The sequence below is a fragment of the Epinephelus fuscoguttatus genome, linkage group LG18 (genome assembly GCF_011397635.1).
Source record: "Epinephelus fuscoguttatus linkage group LG18, E.fuscoguttatus.final_Chr_v1".
NCBI classification, from domain to species: Eukaryota; Metazoa; Chordata; class Actinopteri; order Perciformes; family Serranidae; genus Epinephelus; species Epinephelus fuscoguttatus.
In genome coordinates, this window is record NC_064769.1 from 38,111,596 (window position 1) to 38,126,138 (window position 14,543).

The 14,543-nt window shown below is 43.2% G+C and overlaps 1 protein-coding gene across 1 annotated transcript in view; it reads left to right on the top strand.

Moving 5' to 3' along the window:
* The first annotated feature begins 381 nt into the window (after positions 1–381).
* The window catches only part of LOC125878561 (uncharacterized), a 37,365-nt gene continuing 23,203 nt past the window's right edge, over positions 382–14,543 (top strand). The window contains exons 1-7 of the mRNA XM_049559833.1: positions 382–478; positions 3,970–4,028; positions 8,810–9,778; positions 11,124–11,344; positions 11,792–11,827; positions 11,943–12,112; positions 14,102–14,273. Of these exons, the coding sequence (XP_049415790.1) occupies positions 8,827–9,778; positions 11,124–11,344; positions 11,792–11,827; positions 11,943–12,112; positions 14,102–14,273 (1,551 nt within the window). The 5' untranslated portion in view covers positions 382–478; positions 3,970–4,028; positions 8,810–8,826. The remainder of the gene's footprint in view (positions 479–3,969; positions 4,029–8,809; positions 9,779–11,123; positions 11,345–11,791; positions 11,828–11,942; positions 12,113–14,101; positions 14,274–14,543) is intronic.

Genomic DNA, 14,543 nt, shown 5'->3' on the forward strand with positions numbered 1-14,543 from the left:
CACACACACACACACAGTTTTCATCATTATATAGTAAGATAAGAATTTTTGTTTTTTAATCTGGAACTTTTTCAGTTTTAAATGATGTCTCTGGACTTTTGTTTTGTGTTTATTGTTTGACAGATTCCTCACATGTGCAAACCTGTTTGATTTCTCTCTGAAATACAGTCAAATAGTTCAAATATGAAGCTGCAGGAGATGGAAATAATCTGCTCATATAAAGAACAAGCACTTGAACACAGCACTGTGATATAAGTACCTGGTCCCTCAGTCTCAGTCCCAGTGTCCCAGTGTCTGAGTGTCCCAGGCTGCCTCAGGTGTTGTTTTCCAAACAGGTAAATTTCCCCCACAGTCTGGGTGACGTCACGGGGATGGGCAGGTCACGTGGTCCCGTCAGAGGGAAACCTGTTGGTTTAATGTTACTGAAATGAGAGAGAAGAAGAAGAGGAGGAAGAGGAGGAGAAGGGACGCGACCAAGGTAAGTCAGCAGACCCCAGACTGAACCAACATCCCATAATCACACGTATCGATCAGTGCTGAGAGGTAAATATCGATCAGGAGCCGATTGTGGTTTGAAACGTGAACTTTTAAAAGTCGAGAAGTCAGTGAACGCAACATAACGTTTGCTTAACGGGAACTTCGAGGGAAGTTTTACCGCTGCGGGAACGAAACCTGTTATTTAAAGTCATTTAAAGCGATTTTTCACACAGTTACAGTTATTTTAGTTTTATTAAAACACCTTAAACACGATAAGGAGTTAACATGGAGTCACTTTGACGCGTTACGGTGACTTCTCCTCTGACCGAGCCTTCTGGCTCTGAGCCAGCTCTGCTCTTATCAGGCCTCCTTCACTGACTCACTCTGCTCCATTCATTATTATCATTATAACCGAAATATTACACACACACACACACACACATATATACTGTTCATATGTTGTTACAGCAGAGCTGACACATTAATACAAACTCTTATATTATTATATAACTGTTTCCTGTGAGCCTGGTGATGCATCACTACACCAACACTCCGCTTCATGTGAGCCGTTATCCCACAGGAACAAGTATCCGGATACTTTACTGCACTGAAAGTACTCATACCAGGCTGTGAAAGTACTCCATTACAAGTACAAATATGCTGCTTTGGTAAAAGCATAATCAGGGATCATTTCAGTTTACCTGTCAGTATCACAGCAACACATCTGTGTAGGGTAATGTTATTTTCACAAAATCAAAACCATGTGCAAAACTACTTTATTTATTATTTCATGTACAATATAACTGAGTATCAGGTGCAGTCTGCAGTGTCCACCATATTAGTTCATTTCAGTAACTCATGCACGTATCTAACTTCTGGTGTTCCTCCATTAGGCACTGGTTTCTGCGTTTTGCTCCTTAAACACTTTATATCTTGTATATTAGTGATATTTTCACTGATATTTAGTGCTATGTTGTTTTAAAACTGGGCCCAAAGCAACCACTGGGAACCCACCCATTTCTTGCACAAGAATTTCCCTCTGGATAAATAAAGTTTTATTGAATTGAATTGAAACGTAGCGTTAAAAACTAAAAGTATTAATTCATTCAACTTAGGGAGTGTTCATTACTTTTGATGGGGGAGGAGGTGCACAAAGGGGGAGGCATGTAAAATATTTTTTTAAGCACTGGGGAAGGAATTGTGTTTTTTTTTCTACTTTGGCTTAAGGGAGGGGGCATACAAATTTAAGTGGATGTAATTTGTATTTATTTTACCGCTGATTAATTAAAGAAAAACAAAACATGGGGAGGGCATGTTTTCTTTAAAAAATCACCAAAACAGAAAATATCTTTAGATTTTCATATTCACGATGGTCCTTGGACACATCATGTGTGAGAATGCTTCTGTTAGAAAAATATATATTGATTTGTCAATACATATTTATTCCGAATATCTGAAACGGTTTCAGCACTCACTGTCTGCAGTATCAATACAGCGTCACCAGCTGTGATTTCTCGCTGTCTCTTGTTGTTAATGTTTACTGCAGTCATTCTGCTGTGCTCTGCTACGAACCAAGACAAGTAAAGTTGTTGTTGTCATGTCATAGTCTTGTTATATTTATCTTTTAATAGCAATTTTCAATGTGTGCCCAACATGTCAGTTTTTCCCCGTGGTGTCAAAATGATATGTTGGTATTTTTCAGCGTATTGTATAAAAGTTATAAATCCCAGTATCGTGACGACACTACCTGCACCTGTTTTTGCTTTTGTGCTTCTGTTTTCTCTGTCAGTGATTATAAAATGAGGAATATACACTTAGTGTCCAGTTTATTAGGTACGCCACACCCAGCCAAAATGAATACAACAGTCCTGCAATAAATCCTCTGTCATGAAGGTGATAAAGTTCAGTTTGTGTTGAAGCTCAGAGCTCTTGATTCAACTGTGTGAGGAGGGGAATCCATTTATTGAGCCAAGTATGTGCGACTCCTCTACAATAGGTGGAGATATGCCCCCTTTCAGCTTGTTAGTATTGGACCTTTTTCCTGTTGACCTATTACGTCACAGACCAAACAATGGACAAACAAGTTAGCTACGGTTAGCTAGCAGCTAACTGCTACCATGGTGGACAACTTTACAGCTCTGTACATTTGGTCCGTCCAAAAAGTCACGGCTCTGGATGTAGATTTCTCCATGTTGTTACCGGCTTCTTCTTCTTCTCTTACACATTTAATGCTGTTGGACTTCGGGTCAAAGCCCGGGGCGGAAATTGTGGAGCATGCTCAGAGCGCCTCGGCCAGTTTGAGAATTTTGATTTATGATTTCAGTCCAACTTACATGTATTTTAAAAGTCCGATTTTGGTTCGGACTAACACAATAAATCCATTTTCACTAATGTTATGTTAACGTAGTGAGTGACATAATCAGGGCGGATAAAATAATTATAACGTCATGAAGGAGGATTTATTGTAGGATTGTTGTATTGGACTCCATCAGTCCAGTGTTTTGTTTGTCTGTTCTGGGCTACTGTAGAAACATGGCGGTGTCACATGGTGATTTCTATAGACAAGGACTTGCTCCCTGTGTAGATATAAACAGCTCATTCTGAGGTAACAAAAATACAAATATGCTTATTTTCAGGTGATTATTCATTAAAGAAAACATACTGATTATATTTCTGACAATATATTCCTCGAAATCCTACACACTGGACCTTTAAATAAAGGTAGCTGTACCTAATAAACTGGTGGCTGAATGTAAGATGTCAGATTGGGCTCTATCTTGTAATGGGTGTTCTTTTTAATATTTTTTGTTGTTGTACAGACGGAAAGATTAACTGATTAATTTAAAATAAAATTAATAGATCACTTTTTTTTTAGCTTTATTTACCTTCTTTTATACAGAGTAGGTTTACTGAACATGCACGCTCTTTTACAGCAGCACTAGAGCGTCAGCGATTAATTGTTTAGTTGTCATTTAATTCACGCCAACTAATTTGATAATCAAGTAATTGCTTTGAGTAATTTTTTAAGGACAAAAAAAGTTAAAATTCTCTGATTCCAGCCTCTTAAATGTGAATATTTCTGGTATCGTTGCTCCTCTGTGAGCGTAAACTGAATATCTTTAGGTTGTGGACAAAACAAGATATTTGATAACGTCATTTTGAACTTCAGGGAAACACTGATTTACATTTTTCATCATTTTCTGATATTTTATCGGCCAAACAACGAATTGATTAATTGAGAAAATAGTGAACAGATTATTCGACAATGAAATAATTGTAAGTTGCAGCGCCCACAAACGTCAGCAGCTATTTTGATATCTGATTATGTGAAATATTATTTGTTTCCAGCTTCTCACAGGTGAGGATTTGCTGCTTTTCTCAGTTTTACATCGCTGTAAATTCACTGTATTTTACTGTAGTTATTTATCTGACACACACACACACTCCTCATGTTCACGTCTCACACCTTCATATCTTTGTGTGTCTCTACAGGAGATTTCTCGGCACTCTGCATGTTCATACCAGGTTTGCATTGTGACCTGCAGGCCAATGTAAGTCGTGTTGAGTGACTGCGTGTGAAAGAGGTATTCAAGCTCAGTTCATATTATTTTCTAACCTCTCCAGATCATTAAAGAAATGAAGGGGCTTTAAAGGGCTGACTGGTGGTCAACAATGTATTTTTGTGCTGTCTGCAACAAGTACGGGTAAGTTGAACGCCACCGGATACAAAAGCAGTTATTACATCAGCAGCAGAGTTAGTTTCACTCGGGGTTTGGTTACAGCACAAAAATGCATTCTTGACTCAGCTTGCATGGAGGATGGTGGGATAACATCTTTTTCTCTGGTGACCTCAGGTACTGGGGGTTAGCGGTATCAGCTGGGTATGTGGAGGAAACAGACTTTGCATGAAGGATAATCTTGAATGTTGAATTTGAATAAAGTGCTCCAGGGATGATGTTTTTCTGTAGGCCAACACGGAAGTTAGCGTCGCCATGGTTCCCTCGTCAGAGAGCCTGTGGGGAAAGCAGTTTGGATAATTGCAGAAAAATAAGCTCTGTGGCAAACAAACTGTTATGATACTTGTGCTCAGCAAAATAATCTTTACAAATGGACCACTTTTATGATTTTTGAAGCTTAAATAAAATCGCTTGAAGTAAAAAAACTAACGTTATACACTATAAACAAACGACACCACAGTTGCATGACTTAACATCCAGAGTTGTACCAATACCAGTATCGGAAATGCCTCCAATACTGCCTAAAATGCGGTATCGGGTATTGGCGAGTACAGCCTATGACCAATCCGATACCACATAATGCCTCATGTCATTACGCATACGAACGCTACAGGCACTAGAGTTTTAGGAGTTGAGACATACAACAATTCATATCCCATCCATTTTTCTTTATGCGCTGGTATTGGATCAGTACTCGTTATCGGCAGATACCTAAGGTTCAGGGATTGGAATCGTATCGGGAAGGAAAAAGTGGTATCGGTACATTTCTATTAACCACTGCCACAACGAGGCTTTAAGTGTCGGCGTGATGACGTTCTGTCGTCTCATTCAGGCACTTGTTAGCAATTGCCTTTTTCAAGACACATAAAAGCTTCAAAATGTACAGTGGGGTAAAGAGTTGCAGCGATATACTAGTCTCAAAATATATTGTGACGTAAAAGTCGTAGATTCTTTAATACCGTGAAACCGAGTTCTCACAGACGGTTATCGTACAGTGACAGTCCGTGGCATCCCTACTGGGGTATTTAGGGGGCATTCACACAGAAATGAGACGCTAGAGACGCGGACGCTTCAAAGACGCTTGAAACGCTGGAAGCGCTTATTCAATGCGCGCTAGCTACTGGTGTCTGACGCTCACAAAGTTGAAAATATTTTAACTTTTCAGGGTCTACGCGCGTCTAAAAAGACGCCATAAAAACGCCATTTAAAAAGACGCTTGAACGCCGGTCAGATGTGCTGTATCATAGGAAAACAATGGTTCTACTGGCGTCGCGTTTCTGCCGTTTCATCTCGGTGTGATCACTCCCTTACTCATGTATTTTATGTCGTAGAGCAAAACATGAAAGTCTCCTCAGCTTGTGTGAACCACAGACCTTATGACAGGAATCTAACCAAAAGCCCTCTGACTCTGAGACGAGGGAACCATGAGTGGAAAAATGTTAACTCATTCACAGGTTGTGGGACTCATTCCTGGAGCACTGGACTGTTTTTTTGTCAATCTTTTGGCTTCTTCCTTTTCACACTTCCTCTGTCTTTGCTGACTTGGTTCTGTTAATGATTTAACTTGATGATATAATTAGAGCTTAAATGATTAAATGATTTAAAGAAATGTAATTGGCAGCAATTTTGAGAATAGAATAATCACGTTTAAAGGGAAATTTCAGTGTTTTCTTGACCTGGACCCTATTTTCACATGTTTTTGTGTCTGAGTGACTCACGGGAGCAAGTCTTGTATAGAGCTGTGCAGCCACAGCGGTGAAACAGGCTGCAATGTCATCCCTACAGGCAATTGTGCGCTGTCAGTTTACGTCCACTAAAAGTGTTTGTTTTTGCACTGACAGGCTTGGATTGTTATTTTAAGTGTCTGTCTGTCTGTCAAGCAATTTAAAAAAATCATCTAATTAAGTACATGCCCTGTGATTACTTAGTCTAAGTTAATTGTCAACTTCTGCTGTGAAACTATTTAAAAATTTCAGTTTAAATGAATGTTGTCAGATGTGTCGTAGTGAAGCTGCTGGATGTTGGACACAGCTGTTCTCGACCACTGAAACTCGTCTGCAGTCCATTTTATAAGGGACTTAATTAGTCAGTCACAGGTAGACTGACTCAGTCTGAACACCTGGTCCAGTGTGGTGTGACGAGGCTGCCTGCCCTCTGGGTTTACTGCTAAATGCTTTGTGTTGAGGTGATATTTCAGGCTGAAGTTCTCCGATGGTACAGAAAGTAGGGATAGACCGATATGGATTTTTTAGGGCCGATGCCGATACCAGTTTTTTTCCATCACCCTTAGCCGATGACCGATTATGGACTGCCGATTTTCTTGAGCTGATATTTGGGGCCGATACTGCTTTTGCTCCCTCAATTTACATCAAAAAAATGACACAATGATAACAAATATTACAGGTCTCAAGTTTAAAATAAGAAACATTTATTGAACAGTAAAAAAATACTAAAACAAGATGGAAAGTTGAGGTAGAACAGGTAGAATATTATTATTATTATTATACATTCAAATAAAAAAAAGAGTTCAGTGCTCTTAAATCGTCCAGTAATGTCTTTATAAAATAAACAAATATTTAAGCTGAAGCATAAATAAAACTTCTTTGCTGAGGCTGCTGCCCCCGCGACCCGGACCCGGATAAGCGGAGGACGACAAGTACGAGTACGAGTACATAAATAAAACAACAACTACTGTACACAGTAGGATTCGCTGCATGTGCGCTGCAGGGTCTTCCGGCAACACAGAGCTGCCCATGGATGCCTGTTTGTAAATCACGCCAGGGAAAAATAAATCCGCGAACCCACGCGCGTATCGGCCGATGCCGATACAAGTAAAAAACTCAAATATCGGCCCGATATATCGGCCGGCCAATGTATCGGTCTATCCTTAACAAAAAGTCCTCACTGCAGAACCTGCAGAGAACGGTGCTCCTAATAACAGTTCCATCTGGGTGTTTTTAAATGTAAATGTTCCATTCACAGGGCCGAGCAGTGTTGTCTCATCTGCCTCCATCATGTGACACATTAGCCCTTTTTAGACAGGAGTTGTGCAAATTTGCAGGAAAGCCCAATCAGTCTTTTTTCAGCATTGGCAGTATAAAAACAAAATCAGGGAGTGCAGCAAAATGCCGCCTACCTACTTTTGTTTATACAGAACACGCCTTTTTTGGGGCAACGGGGGGCGTGAGCAAGTAACAAAACGTGTAGCTCAGCCTGTGACGTAAACAGTGACGTGGGAGGGAAGCCGCGGCTGGTCAGTCCTTCGGTGATTCTCTTGTAAGTCGGCCCGTCCTTCACCGTCCCCGTCATCTGATGGTTAATGGCCTCTTCGTTTGCGAGGACAAGGAGGACGCGCAATTCCTTGTCTCCCCAGTTGCTCATCTTTACAGTGTCTGTCAGGTTTGTGTTTCCCTCTTGCTACTAGCTGCTCGCTAATTCCTGCTATCAGCTGTTTCCTGTTTATCCACCGCCAGTGGCTCGCACGTGCAGCGTCATCAACAGCTCCTCCCACAAGTCACCAACAGCCCCTCCCTTTGCAGAAGGCCGCCTCGGTCTGTTTAAACTAAAAAGGTTCCACCAATATGTCTACCCTACGAGGCGGAAAATTGGGCACCTCGGATCAACTCGCCAATCCGCCTCTGTGTGTCTGAACGCTCGCAGCTTTCTGGCAAAAATTTGCCGAAAATCTGGCAGTGTAAAAGGGGCTCAAGTCTCACTCTCGTTCTGCAGTCTCACAGATTTTTCCACATTGTCAACATCAGCTCAATATTCAGCCATAACATTGATCACCAAACTGCGCTTTCTGTTCTCCAACACAACACAGGCGCTCCGCTCTCTGACTCTCACTTATAACACCATTGTTTTTCCTGCAAGTAACCTCATGCAAGATTGAGGAAGACTGGGAGAGGAAAAATGTTTCATTTCTCTGAAGGGATCCTTTCCATGATGTTTTCAGAAATGTATAATAACAATTGGAGCCTGTCAGGGGCAAAAACGAGCACTTTTAGTTGATGCAAGTTGACGGTGCACAATTGCCCGTACGGTTTACAGTTCAGAAATTGTTGTTCCCATGACTTAGACACAAAAGCGTGGGCAAGTAGAGCCCATATTGGGGGGAAAAACAAAGCTTACCTTTTAAATGAATCATTTTCAGACAAGTTGCTGCATCATTTGTGAGGATTTGCTGCTTTTCTTACATGGTAGTAAATTTAGGATCTTTGGGTTTTGGCCTGTTGGTTGGACGAAACAAGATATTTAAAGTTTACTCTCATCAGTTTTTCCTTTGGTCCATTAAACATGAGAAAACAGTCCTGACAAAAAGTCCTGTTTGGTCCAGAACCCAAAGACATTGAATTTACAAAGTTAACAAACAAAGAAAAGCAACAAATCCTCATATTTGAGGAGCTAAAACCTGCAGATGTTTTGGATTTCTGCTGAATAAATGACTTAATAAATTATCAAAACAGTTGATAAATAATCTCGAGCATCAAATTGTTTAATCTTTAAGCAAACAAAGCTTTACTGCTCTGCTGTGAACCTTTTATTGTAAGTAACAAAACATCACTGACTGAAAACGTGTGTTTGTGCTCTGTCAGGGACCATCACCATCCTCATGTCCAATGGAGGAGGCTTTTACGGACGCACTGAGCGTGTCCGCCAGTCGCCCTACTATGACCAGGTACCACAAGACACCTTACCCCGATCAGACTCCTACGATCTGCAGCCGCTGAGGGAGCAGAGAGCGCCTCGCCTCGCCCAGAGTGCCGACCCCCTCCCTCCGCCACCGCTACCAGACCTGCCTCCCGTGGGCCCCGAGTTTGATCCCAGCGGCAGCGAGGACAACGAAGACCTGGACCACGACCCGGCCCTCGACATCAAACCGGTCCACCGCTTCATCCCAGACTCCGTGAAGAACTTCTTCAGAGGAAGTAACCGCAGCAGTAAGCCGCCGTGGTCGATGCTGGCCTCCTCATGTAACAACAACAACAGCACCACTGAGGGGGTGCGCTGCTCTCCTCCACATTCCCCCTCTGTCCCGGGATCATACCGAGATCCGTATGGCGGCTCAGGCAGCAGCTACAACTCGCGCAAGGAGCTTCTGGAGCTACACGACGCCCATGAGTCCGTGTCAGGGCGCACCCACCACACAGGTCTGACCTACAGCGAGCGAGTGGAGGAGTACCATCAGCGCTACGCCTACATGAAGTCCTGGGCGGGGCTGCTGAGGATTCTGGGATGTGTGGAGCTCCTGCTGGGAGCAGCCGTGTTCGCCTGCGTCTGTGCTTACATCCACAAAGACAACGAGTGGTTCAACATGTTTGGATACTCGTCTCCTGGAGGAGCGTATGGAGGATTATACGGTGGCGGTACAGGCGGGTACTACTACTCTGGCCCCAAGACGCCGTTTGTGTTGGTGGTGGCGGGGCTGGCCTGGATAGTGACTGTGATCGTGTTGGTGCTGGGGATGACCATGTACTACCGCACTATCCTGCTGGACTCCAACTGGTGGCCTCTGACTGAGTTTACTATCAACCTGGCGCTGGCAGTGCTGTACATGGCAGCAGGTAGGTAACCTGGCTTCTCTCACATTCACTCTTCTACTCCGGATGGATCCACGCAGATAGTTTGAGTTTTATTACGTCTCTGCGCCGGCGATAGCCGTGGCCGGAGGCATTGTGTTCTCAGGTTGTCCATCTGTCCCATCCTTGTGAGCATGATATTATTAAGTAAACCATGGGGGATTTTTTCCAAATTTGGCACAAATGTCCACGTGGACTCAACGATGAACTGATTGGATTTCGATAATCAAAGGTCAAGGTCACTTTGACCTTGCAAAATATGTTCTTGACTCAAGAAAATCATATGTTTATCATGACATGACTTAAATGCCTCCGCTCCGGCGATAGCCGTGGCGGGAGGCAGTATGTTTTCAGGTTATCCGTCCGTATGCACAAGAGAATTTCTTCAAATTTAGCACAAATGTCCACTTGGACTTAACAATGAACTGATTAGTGTTTGGTGGTCAAGAGTCAAAGGTCAAGGTTGCCGTCACCCAGCATCCATCTTGTTCTCTTGAATGCAATATCTCAAGAATAGCATGAAGGAATTTCTTCTAATATGGCACAAATGTCCACTTGGACATATACTAATAGTATAATATACTAATTAGCTTTTGGTTGTCAAAGGTCAAAGTCACTGTGACCTTGTCTTTCTTGTACTCATGAATTTATCTCAAGAATACCCTGAGGGATTTTCTTAAAATTTGGCATAAATGTTTACGTGGACTCATCAATGAGCTGATTAGGTTTTGGTGGTCAAAGGTCAAGGTCGTGTGACTTTGAATCTGTCTTTTTCTCATGAACAGTTTGTCTCGAGAGCACCTTAATGGAATCTCTTTATTAGAGTTTTGTGGTCAAAGGTCAGTGTGACCTCACAAGAATTCATTCACTAATTCTGACCAAACTTGACTCAAATGTCTAACAGGATAAAATAATGAAGGTCAAAAGGTCAAAGGTCAGCTTGACTGTGACATCATCATGTTTTAACGTCATATCTCAGGAACAGAAGGGGAGACATTTGGTCAGATACTGAATTGGTGACTCTAATCTTGAAACTGTGCTGATTGTATAGATCTTCTGTGTGTGAAGCATCCATGTTTTCACTGACATGGATGGAGACTGTCAGAGACACTGGACTGGTGGGCGGAGTCATACAACCACAGGGTGGACTGGTGGGCGGAGTCATACAACCACAGGGTGGACTGGTGGGCGGAGTCATACAACCGCAGGACGATACAGTTATCTGAAAATCTTGAAAAATGTGTGGCAAGATAACACCAGAGGAAAGTGAGAAACTGTTTTTCCCACTGGAGCTGCCTCTGTTTCGACACGTTTGCTTTTTGTTCACCAGGCATTGTCTATGTGCGAGACACGACCCGCGGAGGGCTCTGCTCCTACCCGATGTTCAACAATGGCATCAACGGGGCGTTCTGCAGAACAGAGGCGGGTCAGACGGCTGCCATTATCTTCCTGTTTGTCACTATGGTGGTGTATCTGATCGGAGCCATCGTGTGTCTGAAGCTGTGGAGACATGAAGCTGCACGCAGATACCGAGAGAAGTACGGCCAGGAGGTGAGAGCTCACACTGCTTGATCTGTTAGTTCTGAAACTTAGAGGATTACTCCAACTCTGTCCATCAGGTTGATGGCTGAAAAACAGGCTGCAGACATGTCCACACACACACACACACACACACACACACTGCAATGCAACAGCAAACCACATAATTTGCACACAGGCTCACAGCTGTGGAGGAGTGAGTGGGCGGAGTCTGAGTCCTACCTGTGCAGGCCAAGTGTCTCCCACTGTTCAGCCTTTATGCTAAGCTAAGCTAACTGTCTCCTGGCTGTAGCTTCATATTTCACCTACAGACATGGCAGTGGTATCAGTGTTCTCGTCTAACTCTCTGCAAGAAAGCAAATAAGCTTCTCTCCCAAAATGTCAAAACTTTTCCTTCCATAGTAGATCCTCATTTTAAGTTTCATGTTAACTGGATTCTATTTTTCTATCTTTGCACAGATGCATCCACCCGACCAGCGTGCTGCACAGTCTTTGGTGAGCATCCTCTAACGCTGTTCTGTGTAAAACTCATAGTACAGATAGAAACACGCCCACATTTAAGTTGATGAAAGCTTTAATGTTGCCGCTCTTCTCTCATGTGTCTCTGCAGATGGCTCCAGTTTCAGCTCCTGCAACCAAAGCTCCAGAACAGGTCCAGGGCTCCTCAGTGGTTCCCATCCAGGCTGCACCACCTAAAGCAGCTCCACCACCGCACATACTGCAGGGAACCATACCGTCAGGACACATTCCCAAACCTGTTATTGTGCCTGACTACATCGCGTAAGTGCTAGCAGAAGTAGTCAAGTCAAGTCAAGTCAACTTTATTTATAAAGCACATTTAAAAAACAACTCACGTTGACCAAAGTGCTGAACATATAAACAATAAAAATAAAAAAAATACAGAAGAAACACAATAACACAAAAACCAGAGCCATAGCAGCAACATACATAAATACAAAAGTCAAGGTACAAGTAAGCACAGAGTGGGAGATTAAAATATCATGTCAGGGGATACAAATGCTTTTAAGAAGAGATATGTTTTGAGCCTAGATTTAAATGAGTCAATGGAAGGTGCAAATCTGATAGAAGGGAGGATGCTGTTCCAGAGTCTGGGGGCTGCGACCGCAAAGGCACGGTCACCCCTGTGTTTAAAATTGGAGCGTCATACCGCTAGGAGCCCCAGGTCAGCCGACCTGAGGGATCTGGAGGTGGGGGCCAGACCATTCAGGGATTTATATACAAACAGAAGCAGTTTAAAATCAATTCTGAATTGAACAGGTAGCCAGTGGAGAGAGGCCAGGATGGGGGTGATGTGGTCTCTCTTGCGGGTTCCTGTTAGAAGTCTGGCTGCAGCGTTTTGTACCATTTGTAAGCGGGAGAGAGATGATTGATTGATTCCGGTGTACAGTGAATTGCGGTAATCCAGGCAGGTGGAACTGAAGGCGTGGATGACTTTTTCTAGGTCCTTGAATGTGAGGAATGGCTTGAGTTTTGAAATGGTGTGGAGTTGGAAAAAAACAGCTTTAACTACTGAATTGACCTGTTTATCAAACTTGAGTGGTGAATCAAAAATGAAACCAAGGTTTTTGACGTGAGGTTTGATGAAAGTGGATAGGTTGCCAAGACTGTTGGATATCAGGTTGATGTTGTCAGAGGGGCCGAAGAGAATGATTTCTGATTTACTGTCATTGAGCTGAAGGAAGTTTGCTGCCATCCAGGACTTTATTTCATTAATGCAGTTGTGGATGTTGGTGAGTTTGGACTGGTCGTTAGGTTTGAGGGGAAGATAAAGCTGGGTGTCGTCAGCATAACAGTGGAAGGAGATGTTGTGTTTTTGAATGATTTGACCGAGGGGGAGCATGTATATGGAGAAGAGAATGGGACCTAGGATTGAACCTTGTGGGACACCGCAGGAGAGAGTAGCTGAGGGGGAGGAGAGTGAGCCAATGTTTATGGAGAAGCTTCTATTGTTGAGGTAGGGTGTGAACCAGTTCAGAGCAGTGCCATTAATACCAGAGCCATGGTGGAGACGGTCTATTAGTATGTTGTGGTCTATTGTGTCAAATGCTGCGCTGAGGTCGAGGAGAATGAGGATGGCACAGTTACTGGAGTCGATGGAGAGGAGCAGGTCATTGTGGACTTTTAACAGGGCGGATTCTGTGCTGTGGTGAGGCTTGAAACCAGATTGAAATTTTTCCAGGATGTTGTTATGGTGTAGGCAGGGGAGCAACTGATTGAGGTAGACACAGTAGACACAGTCCACAGCAGGGCTCATTATAACGCCACAAGGTTTTCCTCTTTGCTGGAATCACACACATTTCTTTCAGCGTGCTCTGCCTCCCTGGCGAGCTGCTGTTGGTCTGTTTGTTTGGGTTTAACACCGATCAGTGGTGGTAACAGCAGTGAGATGATCATCCCAAATTTCTGACAGTGTCAGAATTTTATTCCAGGCTGTCTTTGATAGGAAGACCATCCTTGAGCGTCTCTGACTGTGCGATGCAGGACCACCGTTTTAGAGCCACGACCAAAGATATCGCCATGTTTCTTTCACGTTGGTCATCTTTCAGCAGGGACAGCCCAAAGTCTCACAGTGTGTACTGAGCTTTATTGTGAAAACTCTCCAAGCTCTGTGTTTCTGACTGTTGCTTGGACGAAACAAGACAGCCAAAGACGTTCACTGTGTGTCTAGCTTGCTCTAACAAGTGTGCACATGTAGTAGTTTCCTCCTGTGATGTTCATGAAGTGTTATCCTCTCCCTCCGTCCTGCAGGAAGTACCCAACAATCCGGTCTGACGAGGAGCGGGACCAGTACCGAGCTGTGTTTAATGACCAGTACGCAGAGTACAAAGAGCTCCACTCGGAGGTGCAGGCCACCCTCAAGAAGTTTGATGAGATGGACGCCATGATGCGCACTCTGCCGCAGCACCCCACCAGCCAGATGGTGATTGGTTACACACAGCATCTTTACACTGTCTTTCTAAATAACCAGTACTCATCCCATATATTTGTTTTTGAATATTTAACATGTTGCAGACAGTTTCCAACAAACAGCACAGCCAAACATTGAGTGCTCGCAGTTGAGTCTATTTCTAACGCTGTTTTTCCAGTACATAAAAGGGAAAATTAAAAAGTAAGAAGCTTATTGAGAAACTGATGCTGCATCCAGAGCTGCATACCCAACATGTGTACCATCGTTCAATATTCTTTTGTG